The sequence below is a fragment of the Crocodylus siamensis genome, chromosome 5 (genome assembly GCF_052110815.1).
Source record: "Crocodylus siamensis isolate JL-2025a chromosome 5, ASM5211081v1, whole genome shotgun sequence".
Lineage (NCBI taxonomy): Eukaryota > Metazoa > Chordata > Crocodylia > Crocodylidae > Crocodylus > Crocodylus siamensis.
Window position 1 is genome coordinate 176,100,151 of NC_143399.1, and position 22,617 is coordinate 176,122,767.

Here is a 22,617-nt window from a genome sequence, read left to right on the forward strand (position 1 = left end):
ATAATTAATGCAATTGTAAATGGGTATTGTTTATTCAATGTATTATATTACAGCTTTTAAAAATTCATACAGATGCTTGATAATCATGTTACAGGGATGGAAAAGATATGGAACATTTTGCTATTCCATTGGAAATGTATCTGAAACATTTTTAGAAGCAAATAAAGCATGTCAAAGGAACAATGGTTACATAGCAACAGTTGAAAATCGGTACAGTAATGACATTTCTTTTACTTCTTAAATCTGACCTAACAAAAGAAAAACTTGGAAAGATCTAAGTTATCAGATGTTTTCTTCTTAACAAATCTAATATCATGTTCAATGAAAAATGGCATAAATTGTATGTAAAAGGCTGAAAATTGAACATAAGACTTATTTGCTATCGTGGGCCACATCCAGATGAGTGTGGCCGTACGGTATGTGGAGTCGCCATATGTCATACCACATGCTGCATATTCAGGCATTTCCCATACTGCTACCTTTCAGCTTGGGTGGTGGGGGGTTGACCCAGGAGATCCTGAGGTTAAAAAAACCTGCACGGAAAGAAAGCGGGGCAGCACACGTGGCTGCAGTGAATGCCACCCAAAACCAGAGCCTGGCCTGCTGGAATCCTGCTCTGACTGCTGGCCAGGTTTCACAGACCACAGGTAAGGCTGCTGGCCCAGCCACTCTTACCCCACCTGGAGTAACCTGTTGCATGCCAGAGCATGCGTGGCATGGACATTTCCCAGGGACAAGTAGCAGTGGTGCAAGCTGTGCCTTTGCCTCTTGTCCCCAGGGAAGCAAATGCCTGCACTTGTCTGGATATGGCCACAGAATTCTCTTAAAGGAAAACGTGCTGTTTTTTAAAACTCATCAAAGAAAACCACACAACACCTAATCAGACTTGCCTTCCTTAATATTAATATCAGGAGGACAGTATGATGCCCGAACTCCGCCCCCAAAAAGCAAACAAACAAAAAAACAACAAACCCAAAAAAACCCAAAACAAAACAGCAAAAAATATTTCTGGTTTCATCATTCTCTTCCTATCCTTCAGTATATCTTTGTGGTTTATTTGAAGGGCTTTGTAATATATTGCAGAATTGTTATACATTATAAACTGCCAAAGTTAAATTGCTGTCTGAATTTCTTGTTTATATTACAGATTACCTCCCACTAACACAAACATGAAAAATTATCTCAGTTTTACTTCAGTTTTCTGTTTATTATCTTTTGGGCAGGTATGAACAAGCCTTTCTGATTAGTCTGGTTGGGCTGACATCAGAAAAATATTTCTGGATTGGTCTCTTTGATGCAGAAGAACAAGGAATATTCAAGTGGGCCAATGGTGAAGAGGTTGTGTTCACTCACTGGAATTCAGGAATGCCTGGTATGCCCTGCCATGTGGTGTATGATGTATACTATCTGAGGTTTAAATCTTTGATTCCAAAAACTACATCTTGAATCTTTTATGCAATGTCATTCTCTGTATCTTTAATGGATCTAATGGGTGTTGGCAGTTCTTGAATGCATCTTTGCTGTTGGTTTAATAGCCATGATGCCATGATGCTATGATGTCATATAAGAAATAGATCAGTAGGAAATTACAAATGATCATGCTATTTTTTTTGCAGCTGTATTGTTATACCATTGTATTATCTCAAATATGCTGCAGTTTTCTTGAAGATGGGAGCTGTGGCCTGATGCAATGAGCAAGACACTCATTATCTTCACTATGCATCTTGAAGAATTTCTTTGTCATGTTGAATTTTGAGGAATTTTACAATTGATTCAATGCTGCCTATTACATACAGGATTAGTATTCTTCATATGAGAGGTGTAATTAATAAGATTTGTACTCTGGGTTCAAGCAAGAGCAGCACTATGGGAGATGCCACTGCTATCAGGAGAAAGTATTGATGCAGTGCTGCCAGTAGCAAGGGGCTGAATGCTTTCTATAGCTCCTGCCATGGCACAATACAGTTGAATCCTGTCTCCACCCTGTGGCAGCAACAAATTAAGTGGTACCTATCCTCAAACTTGCCCCAAACCCAGCTCCCCACCCCTGCCCTCAATGTGCTGCTCCAACTCCTGTCCCTTCCCTGCTTACTGCTCCAAACCATTGCTATTTATACTACTGGTTTATTGTGTTCCCATGGTAAAAGTAGGGAGAAGTCACGATCAAAGTCTGAGGGTGTTTCTGTTTACTAAAAGTGCACTTGTGACTTAGTATATCATACATGTTACTGATTTATATATGCATATTCCATTTATGCACTGCAGTTCATTTACACAATGAAAATAACAATGGTGTGTAAATGGGAATCAGGTCCAGAATGCTTTTTTTATTAGAATTCATGCTATGTCCCATACAAGCCATTATTTAGAAACGTAGGTATTTCATTTCCTTCAGACCAAATTGAGGATTACACTCAATTATGTTGTGAGCTTCTCAGTGCAAGATTCATAGATTGTAAGGGGATGGAAGGGACCTCACAAGATAATTGATTCCAGCCCCCACTTCACCAGGAAGGAAAGATGCCTGGGGTCAGGTGAGCCCAGTGAGGTGACCATCTAGTCTCCTCTTGAAGATTTCCAGAGTAGGTGATTGCACCACCTCTGGAAGGAGTTTATTCTACAGTCTGGACACCCTGAAGGTGAAGAAGTTTTTCCTAGAGTTGAGCCTGAAGCAGTCTTCCAGGAGTTTGTAACCATTACTCCTGGTTTTCCCCAAAGGTGCCCTGGTAAAGAAGTGTTCTGAGCTCTTGATGTATGCCCCTGATGTAGTGGTAAGCTGCTACCAAGTCCCCTCTCAGCCTTCTCTTTTTTAGACTGAAAAGGCCCAAGTCCCTCAGTCTCTCCTCATATGGTCTGCCTTGCAAGTCTCTGATCATATAGGTGGCTCTTCTCTGGACTCTCTCAAGTTTTTCCATGTCCTTGTTGAAGTGTGGCTGGTGTCCAGAACTGGAGACAGTACGCCATCTGCAGTCTATCTAGCGCTAAGTACAGTAAAAGAATCACTTGCTTGGTTTTACATGAGATGCATTGGTTGATGCATGCCAAAGTATTGTTTTCCCTGCTGGCTATAGCAATGCATTGATGGCTCATGTTCATGCGATGGTTGATTATTACCCCTATGTTCCTTTTGGTCTTGGTGCTAGTCAAATTGGTACCACCTAGCCTGTAGGTTGGAAACTGTTTGCCCCCAGATAGAACACTTTACACTTCTCAGTGTTTCATAGTAGTTAGGGATCAGAAGGGACCTAAACAGATCATCTAGTCTGACCCCCTACCACTAGCCAGAGCACACGCTGGAATCACACGACCCCAGACAGGTGTTCATCCAACCTCTTTTTGAATTTACCCAAGGCAGGAATGAGAACCATTTCCTAGGAAGTTGGTTCCTGATCCTAGGCACCTAACAGTGAAATATTACCTCCTAATCTCTAACCTGAACCTATTCTCCTGCAGCTTCTGGCCATTGTTTCTCATCACTCCAGGTGCTGGTGAGGGGAATAGGACCCTTCCTATTTGCTGCTGATCTCCCCTAATGAGTTTTTAGGCAGCCACCAAATCCCCCCTCAGCCTCCTTTTGCTGATGCTGAACAGGTTCAGGTTCCTCAGCCTCCCCTCAGAGGGCCTGCCTTGTTGCCCTCCAACCAAGTGGGTGGCCCTCCTCTGAACCCTCTCAAGGCAGGCCACATCTTTCTTAAAGTGCAGTGCCCAGAACTGGATGCAGTACTCTAATTAAGGCCAGATCAATGTTGTGTAGAGGGGAGGATCACCTCTCTGGACCAGCTTGAGATGCATCTTTGGATGCACGACAAGGGGTGGTTGGCTTTGCTGGCTGAGGTCTGGCATTGGCAGTTCATGTTCATCTTGGAGTCAATAATGACTCCAAGGTCCCTTTCCGCCTCTGTAGTCTCAAGGAGGGAGCTCCCCAGCTTGTATGTATGCTGTGGATTCCTTCTCCCCAGGTGAGAAGTTGAACTTCATCTGGTTCTGATTTGCCCAACTCTCCTGCCTGTCCTGTTCTGCCTAAACCTGCAGCCTATCCTTAAGCATGACCACACTATCCCATAACTTGTTGTCATCTGTGAACTTGGCCAGTGAGCTCTTCACCCCCACATCCAGGTCATTAATAAAAATGTTGAAAAGCACTGGATCAAGCATGGACCCCTGAGGGACACCACTGCCCACTTCTCGCCAGGATGACACAGATCTGTTCATGAGACCTCTCTGGGTCCTACCTTGCTTCCTTCCCACCTAACTGTTGAGCAGTTAAACCCACAATCCTCCATTTTTTCCCATGAGACCATCATGGGATACCAGATCAAAGGCCTTTTAGAAGCCTAGATATATAATGTCGACCTCCTCTCTCTTATCCAGGTGGCAAGTTACCTGGTGGTAGAAGGAGATGAGATTGGTAAGACAAGACCTGCCCATGATGAAGCCATACTGGCTATCATTAAGAATCTTACCCTCTGCAAGTATATCACACATAGGCTCCTTGATGAGTTTTTCTAGGATTTTCCCTGGAATGGTAGACTGATTGGTCTATAGTTGCCCGGGTCCTCTGTCTTCCCCTTCTTGAAGATGACCACAATATTGACCCTCTTCCAATCCTCAGTGATCTCCCAGAGTGCCACAGGTTTTGGAAAAGTTTCACCAGGGTTCCTGCTATGACCTTGCTTAGGTCCTTCAGCTAGGACTGACTTCCTTCAAGTACTTTCCAAGCTCTTGCAAAAATCTAGCTCTTGGTTCTGAAACGATACCTTTGAAACATAGTTTTACTCTGTCACTATTATTGTGCTGTTAAGTTCTGGCCACTGCTATAAATATATTAATCATCAGCATAAATGAAGATTTTGTATCATTGTTACTAGTTTTTGCTGTATTTCATGAAGGCAGGGAGTCAGGATGTGCTGCAATGAGAACTGGACCTGCAGCTGGATTATGGGATGTTCTTCCTTGTGAGATTGTGGAAAAATTTATTTGTAAACAACGGGCTGCGGATGCCACATATCCTCCTGTTCAAACAACAGCTCCTGCCCCAGTGTGTCCTGAGGGTTGGGTCTCAACTGTTCATAGTAATTCATGCTTCAAAGTAAGTGCTAAATTAGTCAATAAGGACAGGTGTCTTTGGTCTATACGTGCTGTCTAATTTTAGGAAAGAACTGACTTCATTCTGCTTGTTCAGCAGCTACACATGATAAAGCAAACTGGACTCAGTCCTGAAGACACAGCTCAGTTCCTTTCCCACCCAGAAAAGGAAGAACTCTTCTTCAGTAATGACCTTTGATGACTGAAGAGAGACAGCCTCTTTTATTTAGGTGTTAGGTGGATAGTAGGGCTGTGCAAAGGTTTGGTCTCTGATTTGATTCGGCGGAGATTCAGCCTGATTTGGTGGCTGAATCTCCAAATCCCAATTGAATCAGAGGACCCTTTAATCTCTCTGAATTGAATCAGAACCCTCCAAATTGATTCAGAGAGATTCAAAAAGATTTGGACGTAGACACAGCTTTAAATGGTTTTTCTACATACCTCTAGGTAGCAGGCAACTCATTAAAGCTGCAGTGCTGGGGTGCTTGGAGTGTCCCACAGAAGTACCAAATCTTCAGATTCGGATTTGGCTGAATTAAATCAGGGACAATGATCTGAATCAACTAATCAAATCACTGTCCCTGGTTCAGGCTAAATCCAAATAGAATAGGGCCTACTTTGCACACTTCTAGTGGATAGAGTGTGAGAGATTGTTCTGAGAATGCAAATAAAAGGGATGAAGAAAGTAAGGAGGTAGAAACTGGTCCCACTGTAGCTGATGAAAAGAAAGGAAAGACTGAAGGAGAGAAAGATGTAGAAAGAACACAACTCAGAACAAGAGAAAGGAGAGAGATGGTGAGAAAAGGATAAAAGGTAAAAAATGTGGAGGAGAGAAATAAATATGAATTGACAATTGAAAAAGAGGTATATAAAGATACTCCTATGGAAATATATTTCTATCTATAGAGATAATAATAATAAATGAGATAAGTGAATTAAAGGGAAAAGAGAAAGAAGAATAAGGAAGTTCTGATGTAGTATTCTAACTGTTACTGAACAGAGTAATGCCAAAATATTATATTAAATAATAGAAGTGTCAAAGTCTGACTTGAGTTGGGTTGCTTATACAAGATGTGCTTATCAATATGAGTAAGGGTTACCTGTTTGACTCTCATATGAAATGGAAAATGAAAACATGGGCGTTTGACCCACATTAGGAAAAAGGATAAGGCCCTTGCTAAGATCAGGACATTGCCCACAGTCCTTGCTGCAACATCTTTAACAGAAACTGAGGGATACATTAAATTTATGTTTCTGAAGAGCTTTGAGAACTTCAAAGAAAATATGAAAAGAAATATTTTTGAGTGGATATCTGGAAACACCTGAGTATGACATGTGGGCTCCATGCAATGTTTGCTTTGACATTTACAGAATAGAATGGTTCTACATAACATCTGAAATGTTAATATTTTTGATTGCTAGAAATGAGTCAAGGAGACCCTGTTTTGGCTTGTTCATTCCCATCCCCCTCCACCAATTTACTGTCTCCCCCCACCTCTAAAAGGAAGCAAATACAGCCAGAGATAATTTTCATCACGGTTCTATTTTCTTCAAACTTTCAAGTTATCCCCTTATTATTCCTGTTAACTCTGTGCTTAACTGCTCTGCAAACTTCTCTCAAGATTTAGAATATCCTAACCAACATACTTTAGGTTCTCGTCACTTCAGATTGTTTCTGATCCATAATAATTTTCGTTCTAAAATCACTGTTTTTGAGGGAAAGGGGTGCTGTTTTTATTTTATTGACATAGTGTACCTTATTGAATTGCTATATGTATTATAATATATGCATAAATTCATTAGCTTCATAAACTCAGTCTTGTTAGGTTTTTCTCAGAGACTATGAACAACAAAAAACGTGGCTTAAAGCTCGGGATTTTTGTAGAGAAATGGGTGGAGACCTGGCCAGCATTCACAGTAAAGAGGAACATATTGTCATAAATAGTGCATTACGGTAAGTACCCAAAGTATATTAATTTTACTACAGTTGAGGAGATATTAAATAAGAATTAGAAATTCCTGTATAGCCTTCCTGAAACAGATGGTTTGCATCAAATGTGGAAATATTCTTAGTGATTTCTTTTAAATCAGCCCACAGTTGGGGTATTAACAGGCATTTTGTAAAAATAGTGTTATGGTATCCATCCCTTTGTTGTGTGAAGTGTCTTAAAGCAGATTAAACTAATCTGTGCTTTTCTCCTGGAGGCAGTGTTTCAGAAAACTTGCTCCCTGCATTGTTTTACCATTTGGTATTTGCATTAATCACCTACTATTGTACCTGCTGAAGTACTGTATGGCCACAGGATTTTTTCAACAACTTGGAATCTATATTCTAAAACTCCAGCGATACATCCTACATGCTTCTATTCATGTACTCTTTCTTTCTTGTTTTGTATCTCAGTGATATTAATACTTTTGGAAATACTTATTTATGGATCGGTATATTTTTCTTGGAAGGACTTGCCTGGAGTGATGGCTCTCCTGTAAGTAATTTATCATCCCTACACTGTGGCAGGAGCACCCAAATATGCCCCTCAGCATACTTGCTTACCTGTGCCTTCAGGCATGTTCCAGTTCTGGAATCATGCCAATAAATACCCTCCAGTGCATCTCTTTGGCTGCTCATGATATTTCTGATATCCTTGGGAACATCTGCTGGGGATGACTTCAGAGCATCCTCTCTGGTATACTTTCACATATGGAGGATATCAGTTAGTGCAAGTTGGCACAGCTTGGCAGGGGCATCCTGACTAGAGCACTCTGCTGTTGAAATGTGGATGAACCTTTAGCATTTTACAAAAAATCTTTTTCTTCAGGATCCTATTTCTTTTCTCCTCATGTCTAAATATTTTCCTGCTCTCCCCTCTTAGACTCCAGTTGTACAATCACTTACATTTATTAATATGTAGCTCTCCCCAAAATAATCATAGGAGTATTGCATTGAATTCTGACTCATTTGAACATTTTGGGCACGTCGAGTTGAGGGCGGTCATGAACTATGTGGCACCACAAACATGTTTGCAGCACCACATACCGCATAATCCGGTGTTCTTTGCACTGCAAGGACATGTTGCTTGAGCACACGCTGCTGTTTTTTTTCCTGTGTTTTTTTTTTGACCCCTGTATATCCAGGGGTTGAAAAAAACTGGGGGAAAAAAAATGGAGCAGCGTGCTGCAGCTGCCGATCAGATTCTGCCCAGCAGGATTGCTATGGGTGCAGCCCCAGGAGGCCCCCAGGTAAGGCTGCTGGGGCCAGCACAGTGCTGGTCTCAGCCTCCCCTACCACTCCTGGGGTAACTTGCTGCATGCCAAAGTGCTTGTGGCACGGGCATTCCCTGGGGACAAGTAGCTGTGGTGACAAGTGTGCTGCTGCTGCTTGTCCCTGAGAAACCAAACGTTCATGGCCAGGTCTACATGAGATGCTGACTGCTCAGTAGCCCAGTACTACTGTGCAGTAGCGTCAAGTGGCAAAAACCCAAGAGCAATGCTACTGTGCAGTAATGTTAGGCTACTGCACAGTGTTGTCATAAAACAGGCATTTGCTGGAGCTACTATACAACACCCTAGGTTACTGTGCATTTATTTAGTATTTGTTTTTTTCAAGTACTAAATAAATGCACAGTAACATCTCATGGGCTAGGGACAGACATTACACATAAACTCGTTTAAGTGATCAGAAACTGGCTTAAACCTGTAACAGGACAGATGTTCAGTGCACATAAATCAGTGTGAAATTGTCTGAAACTGGTTTGAGATAAACCTGGTTTAATGTAGTAATCCGACTTAACTGATTTGGGTCAAATGGGTTTATGCAATGTTGTTCCCAGACCTCTTTGCTTCTTTAAGTTAAATCAGAGTCCCCCAGCATCCCAGCATGCTTTCTGGGCTGGGCGAGGCTCTCTGCTTCTCAGCAGGGCTGGCCCCTCCCCTCCGGTTCCTGGCTGAGATTTCCAGCTCCAGGAGAGATTTGCAGGCACAGCAGGGTCTGCTGGTTTCCTTGTGGCCTACCCCCCATCACAGATCAAGCAGGAAATCCCATCCTCCCTCTCATCTCCCACAGCATGGACCCCAGCCCTAGGGACCCTAGGCATGTAGTGTGCTAGCTAATGCCCAGAGGCATTTGTGTGTCTCTCTCTTCCCACTTTCAGGCAGACAGAACAGGGCTTTTGGAGCTAAACAACAGATCAGCCAGTAAGCTGTTTAAGAAGTTTGAACTAACAGGAGAGGCCACTGTTTTGCTAATTGGGTGATAAAGACTCTTATCACCTTTTGGCTGGCTTGCTTGCCTGTCAGTTTGCTGCAGACAGTATGACAAAGCGTGGAGGGAGATTAAAAAGCTCTGTATCATTAACAGATGCATGCACTGCACACCCCGGCTTGCCTCAGAGTGCTAGCCCAGGGCTGGGAGCTGACAACACTCCCGCCCCTTGAGCAACCAGCGGGGAAAAGCCTGGGACCATGCAAGCAGACATTCCTAATGAGAGAGCCCTGCCAGGGCCTGGCCATGTCCCCTGGAGAAGAGAAGGGATGGCTGCTCTAGTGCCCCCCGACTTCTAGCCTTAGCCACTGAAGCCATGTGCCTGAATTTCCTCAGTCCAGAGAGAATCTGTCCAGTTTGCAACCTGTTCAGCCTAGCCAGGTTAAACTAACCTGCAAAGATTGAATCAATTCAGGCTCAGTCTTTTTGAATGTCTGTCCCTAGTCATGTAGATGAGTCCACAGAGTAATAAATTTAAGCATGTTTATGTAGGTAGGGACTGCAAGCCATTCTTTTCTTATTTTAGCATATATATGTATTCACTTTTCCTTTAAGAGCTCAATTCAATTTAGGTCGGTAGTTTTGCAAACATCTCCTCTATCAAATTATACTTTCCATGGGAAAGCAGAACTCTCCCACAGAGAGAGAGACTTAATCTGAATCTCCATTTCTTCTTGCTTGACCATGCAGAGGACAGTGTCCCTCATTAGGATGAAAAAAGTAACAAAATTACTTTCTTACATAGGTTACCTACACAGGCTGGTTTGAATCGTCAAGTATTCAGGATGAAAGCAAATACTGTGGAACTATTAATGAACAATACAATAAATGGCATAAGGTTGACTGTAGAAGGTATGAAAACTGGATTTGTCAAATAAAAAAAGGTAGTTTTATTTCACCCCTTGAATATGAACATTAAAAACAAATTTTCCTAAGTTGGTTTGTTGAACTAATTAGAAATAATACTGGGAATTTAAAAAGTATACTTTTGTTAAGGTTATGTGCTAATAGAGAGAATTAGGCAGCATATATAGGTTCAGATTTTCAAAATAAAGCCTAACTAAGATATATGCCTAACTAAGACATAATATGTTAGTTACTTTTGCAGAAGTTTTGCACTCAGATGAGTGGCAGGGGTGGCAATTTAAAAACTTACTGGGAGCTGGGCTTGAGGAGGCTTTCCCTGGCCTGGTTCCGCTTGGTTGGCTTCCTCTTGCCACCCTGCCACTCAGCTGAGCAGTTGGGAGGGGTGTGGGGGTCAAGGGGAAACCAGCAGGTGCCACTCAGTATGCTTGGTTTTCTGTGCCTGGGAATTGAGCAGGGAGAGCAGCAAGGCAAAGCCCCTGCCTGCTTCTCACACCAGGAACTCTGTTCTCAGGGCCCGGCAGTTGAGCAGAGGAAGAAGCCGTGGCTGGAGTGGCTCCTCTGGTCCCTGTCTATGGGAGGGGCAGAAGCAGCTTTTGCCACGTGTCTTCTTAAAACCAGGGGGACCCTCAAGACACAGGAGCCTCTCCCTTGGCTTCACAGGAAGAGTGAAGCTGGGGAAAGTGTATAGATGTTCAGTTTCCCCAGAGAAACTTTCCTGGGCATGACAACCTTAGCTGTTCCAGGGTTTTATTGTCTGAGTGGCCATTTTGCTCTGGATGGAGGCCTTGATTTCTGTACACTTCTGGTTTCTCCTTGGTACAGAGTGAGTCTCCAAGTAGAAACTGAACTGCACACATTATTCAAGATGTGGACATACCATCCATTTGTGTAATGGGATGATGGTTTCCATTTGATTTTCAATCCTACACTTAATAATATACAAACTTTTACTGGCTTTTTTGGCCAGCACTGTACATTGAACTAATGTTTTTTAGAGTACTATCTACGATGACTCCAAGGTCTCTTTCCTTACTTGTAACTCCTAGTTCAGAACTATTCAGAGAAGTCTATATAAAGGAATGTTGTACAGTGCTTTTCTCACTTAAATTAATTTTGTTGTAAATATATTCATGAATCTGAGAAGTATTTAAGTAAATTAAGTGTATACACTTGTTGCATTGTATTGCATTAATCTAATACATTCAGGCTTTTTTTCTTGTTGCCTGCAGCCTCTTCCCTTTTGAATTATTTAGATCCTTTTTTTTTCCCTTGCCTTCCTCTGAAATATTAGAGATTTGCCCCATGTATACTTGAAAGACTGGCTGGGATGTGCTGATGTTCCAGGTGGTGCTGAGAAATCTCTGAGGTGCCTGGATGGTGTGTCTTGCTCATATCCAGGGTCATCCCTAGAGAAGGGTGAATCAGGGCAACTGCCCCAGGCCCCAAACTTTAGGGGGCCCTGCGGTGCTAGGCCATATTCACGTCTGGCCACTCACTGCTGTTGCCATCACGTCTGGGCTCCACACAGGCTGATTTGCCATGGGCCCCATACCCTGCTACGGTTGTCTCTCCTCATGTCCTCAGGCTTAAATCAATCACCAGATTTTGGGGTTAGGAAGGAATTTTCTGCAGGTCAGATTGTCACAAACTGTATATTCTGTCTTTCTTGCCTTCTTTCTTTTATTTTTTTTCTGTAGGTTACTTAAAGCATTTGCATTTGAAGTGAAATAAAAGATATGAGAAAACAGTGTCTCATATGTTAATGAAATATGGGTGGTGATGGAAGTCTGGGCCTTGGGGAGCTACCTAGGTGAGCCCAGCTGACACCCAATGATATTTGAACCACAGCAGTCAGGAAGCTTAGTGGCTCAGGAAGCTGGTGAATGAAGGACTTGGCTGCTGAGTAGCTGGGAATTTGAGTTGATTAGTCTTGGGCAATGGAAAATCCAGCCTAGGTGGAAAACTAGGAAACTAGGCAGCCTTTCTCTCAAAAGGGAAGCATGGTATCCAGTTATCTGGGGACCTGGTAGTAAATGGATCAGCCATCAGATAGTCAGAAGAGCCACCAAGCACTGAAGTTAAAATAAAGTACTGGGAACATGGGAGGTCAAAGAGAAAGGCAGCCTGGAGAGTCAGAGCTTATGGACAGGTAGCCAGGGCATGGTTCAGTTGGGTTGAATGCCCTCTTGTCGGTTAGGGAGTACTACACCCAACTTGGCCAAGGGGTCTGGTCTGTAGGCAGCCGAGCCAGATACAGATAGGGAGCACAGGAGCTGAGTTGCCCAGTGGGCAAGAAGCCAAGAGGGTAGGCAACCCAACATCCTACCAAGTGGGCTATTGGGCAGCCTGGAAGCCTGAAGAGCAGGGAAGTGTGGGGAACTGTTGGGGGATAGACAACCTGGCCCTGCATGGTTTCCATGCAAAGTTCCAATTGACATGTTCCCATGAAATTTTTTGATTCTGCTGAAAAATCAGTATTTCCCACTGAAGTAACAAGGCAGTTGGAAAACTTTCTATCAACTCAGGTTGAAAAAAATAGGTGCATAAGTTTACAGGTGTAATTTCTGTAGTCCTGGAACATGATTGTGGTATCCCTGTACCTGTTGCAAATGCTGGTGTTGGAAGCTACCACAATAAAGCTCCAACCTTATTTCTGCTTTGAGTGCCTCTTAGGAAAGCAGTGGCTTTATTTTCTCATCAAAAGTGATCAACAAAAGCAACGGATTGATGGTCCATATAGTCACATTTCCTTTGATTTTAATAGTATTCAGGGCCTATTGTTTTGGAGTAAATACAATGAAAATGTATCTTGCTGTGGAAGCCCCTCTGGATATCATGATCCTTTTTTTTTCTGCAATTCCTAGATAGATGCAACCCAGGACTAAATGGCTTAGTAATTTCAGTGAAGTGATCTGTAAACTTTTGATTAAAAAATGCTAAAATAATTTTTCATGAAAAGCAAGGATTTTTGCAGGTGATTCCTTTATTAGACCAATCAGGTGGTTGGGATAGACTTAGATGTGCATTTGGGGACCAGTTTGTCAGTATTTGACAGCAGTTTGACCAGTTTATCAGCATTTGACAGCAGAAGAGTATTTGCTACCTGAAAGCTCATCTATGTCTAACCCAGCCATGCAACTAGTCTAATAAAAGGTATCACCCACAAAAATCCTTTCTTCTTACAAGTTTCCTGGACCATCAGAGCAATATTACTGTAACACTACCAAACTAGTTTTATTTAATTTTAACCTACATAGCACTATGATATGGTCAAGACCATAGATTTCACTGCATGAAACATGGTTTAGAATAGAAATTTGAAAGAAAATTATGATTTAGACTGTGTGAAGTATAATTGAAATCCATCAGGAAACCCTGTCTCCATTGGAATCAATGGCAAATGAGGCCTGGTAGTTGGCTAAGTACTGCGTGATTGCTAGTTTATTTGTGGCTGATCTTTAAAGATCATTTGTACTATTTCTGTTAATTGAAAACAATATATTGAGAAGGTGTCCCCTGGCAGATGTTACACTTTAGATGTCCCCTGGCAGATGTTACACTTTAGATGCTATTATCCTATTAATTGAGCCATAAATAGTAACCCTGTCACACATTCAAGGAAGCAGTGGCATAACAAAATGGATAACCAGCCACAGAAACATTCCACAGAAGATGTGTAATGTTTTTGTGGCTAATTTTCATCGGATAGCGACAAACTGGAGCTGGTTCCAGGTTCCTGTGTGGTCCTGGCCCCAGGCCCATTTGGGTGCAGAGGGAGCCCAAGGTCATGATCCTGCATTGGCATTGACTCCCCCTGCATTGGAAAGTAGTAATGGTGTCATTGAGATCATATGTCTGATCCCAAAATTGTGTGTCCTGCATTGCACATGTGGACTGGCATGAGGCACTATTGTTGTGATTCACGGATCAGATCCTATAATGCAATCGAATGCACATGTGCCACAGGCCTAAATATGTAAAATATTATTTCATGGTTACTTAATTTGTGTTAAATCAATATTTACTAGATGAAATAATTTTCTCTTCAAGAACATTTTATGGATGTTGTGATTCTACATATCAGTTTCAGATTTTTTCAGTTTTCTTCTTTCTTGCAGGGGGGCCATTCAAACCAGAACCCACTGACAAGCCTGGTAGGGATTTTCATTGTTTATTAAATGCTGTACTTTATTAAGATATTTACTGGAGAATAAAATCTGCCTGATTACATACAATATACATACATTATATACCTTGCAGCATATAAAACCATTGAAGATTCATGGATTATACATGAAGACAAGCAGTATTTTATAAGCAATGATTATAACTCTATGGAAAAATCCCGGGAGTTTTGCAAGAAGAATTTTGCAGAACTTGCTGTCATTGAAAGTGAAAGTGAAAGGGAATTTCTATGGAAAAATGTAAGACTAAATGTTTGCTTCACAAATAAATAATGTGGCTTTTTTGACAATCTGCCCCTGAACCTGAAAAAAATTAATGGAATCCCCTTCTACTCTACTGTCAGAAATGGAACTGTAAACATTTTTGGATGTGGTGTGTCAGAATTTAGGAGTCAATTAAGGTAACTTTAAAATGTACCATTATTTTGTAATCTTTTCACAGCTGAGAAACAAGTCAATCTAAAGCTTGTATATCTCATTATATCCCCTTGAGGTGGAGCCAGCCAATGACTCAATAGATTTAATTGTCTGATAGACATGGAATATAGTACCCAGAAATTATGGTCAGTGGGTGCATCTACAAGTGTGCTTTAATGCTCAGTAGCCTATTTTAGTGCACATTAACATGTCATGTCAAAAACTGTGTTCATATGCCAATGTGCAGTAAAAATAGTCTACTGTGCATTAAGTGTCACTAAAAAACCATGCACTTTTGCTGCTGTGCAGTAGGGCAGTGTAATGCACATTCATATAGTACCTCACATTTAAAGGTACTAAAATTAATAGGCATTAGGAAGAATGCATTAATGAACATGTGGACGTGCCCAGTATTGAGTAACTTAGTGTCCTTAAAATGATTAGACAATGATATCACCATTAGGCATCTGAATAAATGTGGCACTGAACATGTTAAGTCCCCACAGATATCTGTTTAAGCTCTGGGTACTCAAGACTTCTGAAAAGTAATCACTTAAGATTTAAGCCCCTATTCAGAGATGCACCAAACCACCTCCCTTTGACTAATGTCACCTCTCTGTTTAGAACAGTACTTTAGCAGGCTTAACTTTTAACATATACATAAATCTCATTGACTTACATTATCCTTCCTCCCATTTTACCTAATTAAGGGAATCTGTTTATTTTGTCTAAGAGATCTTTGAATTAATATAAATAAAGTATTACATTAAAGTGATATCTTCCTATTTTAGAGTGATCAGCATGAACCAAGGTGGTATTACATTGGTTTAACAGTGAGCCTTGATAAAAGGTTTAGGTAAGTTACTATAAACACCATGGTTTTTGACATGTTGAAACAAATATTCTATTTAGCCAGGGTTAAGACCTTAAAACACTGCCATTACAAAAGGTTGATCGTAATGATCGTAGTTGTGAATTAATCTTAACAGAAGGTTAACTGTAAGTGATCACAAAACATAAATTTAATTCTTTTTCTTTAACTGTTGTAGAGATTCTTCTCCCTTGATGTCCTTTTCAGCAGATATTAGATCCTGAAACTCCAAGTTATTGGTGATCTTCATTAAGTGGTGCTTTTTACCACATTTGTCCTTAGAACTCTCTTGATCATCTCCTTTCTAACTATAGGCAGGAAAAAATCCTTTGGTATAGCTATCATCAATTTTTCTGTGTACAGTACTATCTCTCTAGTTTGCTTCATCCTGGCATTTCTTTGTGCCCTGTTGTACATTCTGAGCTGCTAAATAATATTCTTTTTTTAATATAACACTGTATTTATTCAAATCTAAGATAAGGTTGCCCTACCATTTAGCATGGGAGAAAAGTCCCTCATCTTCAGGTGGCATATGAGGGCAGTTGGGGGCGGGGGGGAGATGGCAGGTGGCTGTTGTGGCTTGTATTCCAGCGCCTGTCTGTGGTTGGGGCTGTAGCAACAGCTGCTACCTGCCCCTCCACCCTGCAGTGCCCCTGTACCTCCTCATGAAAACTTTCCCCCTCCTTTTCCCTCTATGGCCTCCTTACCATTGCTCCATGTTGGCTGGCTCCATCCATGCTGCAGCCTGGGGTACTAAGTAGTCCAAGCCCAGCCCATAGCAACAGTGCATAGTATGCATAAGGGTGGTGTTGTGCTTAGTGCCCCGAGCTAGAACAGGCACAGAGTCTGTCAGCGTGGGACAAGGGCAAGGATGGAGAAGAGGAGCAGTGGCATGGGGTAGCAAAGAATAGAGGCTGGTGGGGTGGGCAGGCAGGCAGTAGAGATGGCAGGGAGGCAGATACAAGCAGTGGGCAAACTACATGACCTTTCCACACCACCTGATGCCCCCACTGCCTGACTCCCTTCAGTGGTAGGAGGGATAAATAAAAGATGTCCCTACAATAATTTAATTTCATACATGGGAAATTATAATACATTTGTAAATCTTGCATGTATAGAATCTAATTTTGGGTGGGGGGGTCATTTTACATTCAGTATCATCTTAACTTTGAGTAAAGAGAGGACGCAGGCAACTATAGGCCAATTAGCTTAACTTTTATCCCATGGAAAATCCTGGATAAATTCATCAAGGAGTCTGTGTGTGATATGCTTGCAAAAGGTAGGATTCTGAATGACAGACAGCATGGCTTCATCATGGGCAGGTCTTGTCTTACCAATCTCATCTCCTTCTACCACCAGGTAACTTGCCACCTGGATAAGAGAGAGGAGGTTGGCATTGTATATCTAGACTTCTAAAAGACCTTTGATATGGTATCCCATGATGTTCTCATGGGAAAATTGGAGGACTGTGTGCTCAACAGTTAGGTGGGAAGGAAACTGGTTGCAGGGTAGGACCCAGAGAGGTCTCATGAATAAATCTGTCATCCTGGCGAGAAGTGGGCAGTGGTGTTCCTCAGGGGTCAGTGCCTGGTCCAGTGCTTTTCAATATCTTTCTCAATGATTTGGATGTGGGTGTGAAGAGCTCACTGACCAAGTTCATGGACAACACAAAGTTTTGGGGGAGTGTGATCATGCTTGAAAATAGGCTGCAGATACAGGTGGACCTAGACAGGCTGGCCAGTTGGGTGGATTGGAACCACGTGAAGTTCAACATTCAGAAGTGTAAAGTGCTCCATCTGGGGACAAACAATCCCCAACATACTTACAGGCTTGGTGGCGCCAAACTGACTAGCATCACAACTGAAAGGGACCTAGGGGTAATAATAGACCATAGTTTGAACATGAACAATCAGTACGATGCTGTATCAGCAGGGTAAACAATATTCTGGCATGCATCAACTGATGCATCTCATGTAAAACCAAGCAAGTAATTCTTCCACTGTACTCAGCACTAGATAGAATGCAGATGGAGTACTGTCTCCAGTTGTGGGCGCCACACTTCAGCAAGGACATATGATCAGAGACTTGCATGGCAAGTCACACGAGGTAAGGCTGAGGGATCTGGGACTCTTCAGCCTGAGAAGAGAAGGCTGAGAGGGGACTTGGTTGCAGCTTACCGCTATATCTGGAATACATTAAGGGCTCAGTGAACAACTGTTCACCAGGGCACCCTTGGGAAAACCAGAAGTAATGTCCACAAACTCCTGGAAGACCATTTTAGGCTTACCACTAGGAAAAACTTCTTCACAGTCAGGGTGTCCAGACTATGGGATAAGATCCTTCCAGAGGTGGTGCAATCACTTACCCTGGAAATCTTCAAGAGGAGACTGCACAGTCACCTTGCTGGGGTCACTTGACCCCAGGTGACTTTCCTTCTTAGTGCAGGGAAGCTTGACCCAAAGATCTAGTGAGGCCCCATTCAGCCCCTTACAATCTATGAATTTATGAATTACAGATTTTTTTTTCTATTTTCAGATTTCCATTGACACTTCCTTTCTTTTTGTAAAGGACTGCAACTAGCATCTTTGGTGCCTTTGAGGGCTCCATTTTCTCTTATGCCGCTATATAAAGCTTTTTCCTATACCCAGCCTGGTGGTTTACCACATTTTTCATGGAGAGAATGAGCTTTAGGCATTGATACAAAACTTTTCAATAAAAAGGGGGTGTCCCTATAACATCCCAAATTCCTTCTTGCTGACATTCATCTAGTAACTTCTTGCCCATTCCCACAAAGCCCTTCTCCTTAGGCTCAGTATGGAAAGGCCTATGGGCTTTGCCAAGGAGCTGATTTAAAAATATCTGATATTCCTTAAAATGTCTGAGACTATTTTAAACAAATTTAGTATGACTTATTGTCTACAAGAGACACATGCATAAAGGATTATCTGGCATCATATCTCTTTGCTGCAACCAGGCAGCCTACATGTCATGGGTGATTGGTGTCTCCTGTGACAGGAAGGGCACAGTTTGAGGGCAGCAGCATCTGGGGTGGCAAGCAGCTACCGCCCGCAGAAGCCGACATTGGTGTTGGCAGCTGCGGGGGGGAGGGGGGATGGGCGGGGAGGGGGGAGGGGTGGTGATGACTGGTGACCGCCCTCAGAAGCTGGCAGTAGCAGCAGCCAGTCTCAGAGAGAGCACGTGCTGTCCCCGAGCCCACCCCCGTGCCCTCCTGCCAGTCACATATGCTACACCTCAAAGGGCATTCTAATAGTTCATTCTATTCTAGCTGACTATTTCAACAAGTCTTGTTTGTTTCCATGCAGGAGATATACAGAGAAGCTTATTTGGTTATTTTGTATGTATTTCTTAAAACAATACTGCTTAGAACTAGCTTCTAAGAAGCATTTAGATTCTAATTTGTCATTGTGGACTGATGTGACCCAAATCCCTCAAGTTGATTTTCATGTGTCTAGTGAGACTTGGGTCCAGGGCTGGCTGGATCTTGCCCTGGTGGCCTCTCAGTATCTGTCTCTGGGTTTAGAGTTTTTCCCTTCTCCTCACCTGCCATGCCTTCAATGTTATTTTAAGAGAAAAGATTTGGGAGGCTGCCCCATGTCACAGGGGCTCACTGGTCTGGCCTCCTCCTTGTCCTCACAGCAGCTCCGGTAACTTAGCACCTTATGCCTCTACCTGGGGCACAAGGCACCTTATGCCTTAGCACCTGGGGCCTCTACCTGCCCTTTTGCCATGCCTGTCCCTCACAGGTGTTAACAGTTCATCATCCTGGGGGAAGATCCCTCAACCCCAAGCCAGTATCTTGTCTCATCTAGCTTCTGGTCTCACCTTCTAGGGCTTGGAGACCCTAGGGCTTGGCCCTTCCTTGTTCTAACTTCCCCTTTAAGAGCACAGCTCTTGCCCCTTAAGGCTCTGATCTCATCCTTCCTGCCTCCCTCTTCACTCCTCAAGGCTTCAAGTCTCAGTCTTTATTGCCCTGATAATGCCCCTTTAAGTCCCTGGCTGCACCCCTCTCAGCCTGGGGTTGTGCCCTAGTCCTCAGGTTGCAGATTTCCTTAGCTGTGTCCTATCGTGTCTCCTACCTGAGTCCAGCCCTTGTTTGGGCTTGTAATCCTCATGCACCCCTCAGGCACTTTGGGATTTCCATCTCCCCTGTCAGTCCCAATCCTGCTCCTCTAGTTATAATCGTAACAGAAAAGTCAGTGCTCAGTCCATAAATAAAATGAAGCACTTTGGCTGCATAAGAAAGTCCTGCACATAGTAAACTCTGTTTCTTTCTGGTGTGGGGGGTCTCATAGAATCATAGAAAGTTAGGGTTAGAAGGTACCTCACCTAGTCATCTAGTCCAACCCCCTGCTCACAGCAGGACCATCCCCAACTAAGTCATCCTAGCCAAAGCTTGTCTAGCCAGGTTTTGAAAACCCACAAGGATGGAGCTTCCGCCCCCTCTCTGGGTAACCTGATCCAGTGTTTTACTATCTTACTAGTGAGAAAACTCTTCCTAATACCTAACTTAAACTTCCTTTGATGCAATTTAAGACTGCCTGTTGTTCCTTGTTCTGTCATCTGCCACCACTGAGAAAAGGCTAGCTCCATCTTCTTTTGAACTCCCCTTCAGATAGTTGAAGAATGCTATTAAGTCTCCTCTCAGTCTCCTCTTCTGTAAACTAAATAAGCCTAGTTCCCCAAGTCCTTCGTCAAAAGTCATGTCCCCCAGCCCCCTCAACATTTTTGTCACCCTCAGCTGGACTCTGTCCAATTTGTCAACATCTTTTCTGTAGTATCAAAACTGAACACAGACCTCCCAATGTGGCCTTACCAGTACTGAATAGAGGGGAATAATCACTTCCCTTGACTTATTGGCAAGACATCTACCAATGCAGCCCAGTATGCCATTAGCCTTCTTGGCAGTTAGGACACACTGCTGACTCATATTCAGCTTATTGTCCACTGTGACCCCCAGGTCCTTTTCTGCAGAGCTGCTGCTTGGTCAGTCAGCCTCCAGCCTGTACTGGTGCATGGGATTGTTCCATCCTAAGTGCAGGACTTTGCACTTTTCCTTGTTGAGCCCCATGAGATTCATTTTGGCCCAATCTTCCAATTTGTCTAGGTCACTCTGAATCCTAGCCCTACCCTGCAGCTTATTTACTACTTCCCCCATCTTGGTGTCGTCTGCAGACTTGCTGAGGGTTAACTCTATGCCATCTTCCAGGTCATTAATGAAGACATTGAACAGAACTGGCCCCAGGACCAATCCCTGGGGGACTCCACTTAATACCAGGCTGCCAACTATACATCAAGCCATTGATTTCTACTCTTCGATCCCAATGCTCCATCCAGTTTTATATCCACCTTACAGTCCATTCATTCAGCCCATACTTCCTTAGCTTGCTTGCAAGAAGGTTGTAGGAGACTTATCAAAAGCCTTGCTAAAATCAAGGTACACCACATCCGCCATCCTCCTCGCATCCACAGAATCAATCACCTCATCATAGAAGGCAGTCAGGTTGGTCAGGCATGACTTGCCCTTGATGAATCCATGCTGACTGTTCCTAATCAACTTTTTCTCCTCAAAGTGCTTAGAAATGGATTCCTTGAGGATTTGCTCCATGATTTTTCCAGGGACTGAAATGAGGCTGACAGGTCTGTAATTCCCTGGATCTTCCTTTCCCTTTTTTTTTTAAATATGGGCACAATGTTCGTCCTTTTTCAATCATCTGGAACCTCTCCTGATCACCAGGAGTTTTCAAAGATGATAGCCAATGGCTCTGCAATCACATCAGCCAACTCCCGCAGCAACCTCAGGTGCATCCCTTCTGGCCCCAGTGTCAGTACATAGGGACTGCAAGGGGTGCTCTCCCTATCTGGCTGTGCTCGCCACTTAGGCTACAGGCAGGGTGGGCAGGTGGAAGCACCGGTGCCCCCCCTGCAAGCACCAGCTGGGGAGTAGAGTGCCATGTCACTCCCAGAAGTGGCTGCAGCCAGTTCCAGAAATGGCTGCAGTGATCAGCCACAGTGATTGGCTGTCTCACAATGCCTGCCCCCCATCAGCAAGGTTGGCCCCAGTTGGCAGGATTGGCCACGGGAGACCCCTGACTAAGGCAGCACCAGTTGCCCATGTCCAGCCCCATGGACTTGTACACATCTAGATTTTCTAAGTAGTCCCTAACCTGTTCTTTCACCACTGAGGGCTGGTCACCTCCTCTCCAAACTGTGCTGCCTGGTGCAGTAGTCTTGGAGCTGCCCTTTCCTGTGAAGATGGAGGCAAAAAAGGCATTGAGCACTTCAGTCTTTTCTGCATCCTCTGTCACAAGGTTGCCTCCCCTATTCAGTAAGGGACCCACAGTTTTCCTGATTCTCCTCTTGCTACTTGTAGAAGCCCTTCTTGTACCTTTCACATCCCTTGCTAGCTGCAACTCCAATTGCACTTTAGACTGAAGGACTGTCTCCTACAGTCTTACAGTCCTTCATCTTCAGTCATCGTAGTGCAGAGCTTCTTCCCTGGCAGCCTGCATGACAGCACCTCTGAGGCTCAAATCCTGAGTTTATATGTAGCTGAGGGTCTGTTACCCTGGCTAGGGACAGACATTACACATAAACCAGTTTAAGTGATCAGAAACTAGTTTAAATCTGTAACAGAACGGATGTTCTGTGCACATAAACCAGTTTCAAAATGGCCCAAACTGGTTTGAGATATACCTGGTTGAATGTAGTATCAGACTTAACTGATTTGGCTCAAACTGGTTTATGCGATGTCTGTCCCAGACCCCTTGCTGATTTAAGATAAACCAGAACTACCTCTCCCCCCGCCCCCAGCATCCTGGCATGTTCTCTGGGCTGGGCAGGGCTCTCTGCTGCAGTTGCAGGGATGACCCCACCCCTCTGCTCTCTAGCCTGGAGCAGGGACAGGCCCTAGGAGA

General features: G+C 43.3%; 1 protein-coding gene across 1 annotated transcript in view; it reads left to right on the forward strand.

Annotated features, from left to right (window-relative positions):
• LOC149864951 (macrophage mannose receptor 1-like) overlaps positions 1-22,617 on the forward strand; it is a 112,260-nt gene that overhangs the window by 47,082 nt on the left and 42,561 nt on the right. Inside the window, exons 9-17 of the mRNA XM_090049812.1 lie at positions 95-210; positions 1,224-1,372; positions 4,890-5,089; positions 6,912-7,039; positions 7,487-7,568; positions 10,089-10,195; positions 14,261-14,364; positions 14,471-14,634; positions 15,603-15,667. Coding sequence (XP_089905938.1) covers positions 95-210; positions 1,224-1,372; positions 4,890-5,089; positions 6,912-7,039; positions 7,487-7,568; positions 10,089-10,195; positions 14,261-14,364; positions 14,471-14,634; positions 15,603-15,667 — 1,115 coding nt within the window. The remainder of the gene's footprint in view (positions 1-94; positions 211-1,223; positions 1,373-4,889; positions 5,090-6,911; positions 7,040-7,486; positions 7,569-10,088; positions 10,196-14,260; positions 14,365-14,470; positions 14,635-15,602; positions 15,668-22,617) is intronic.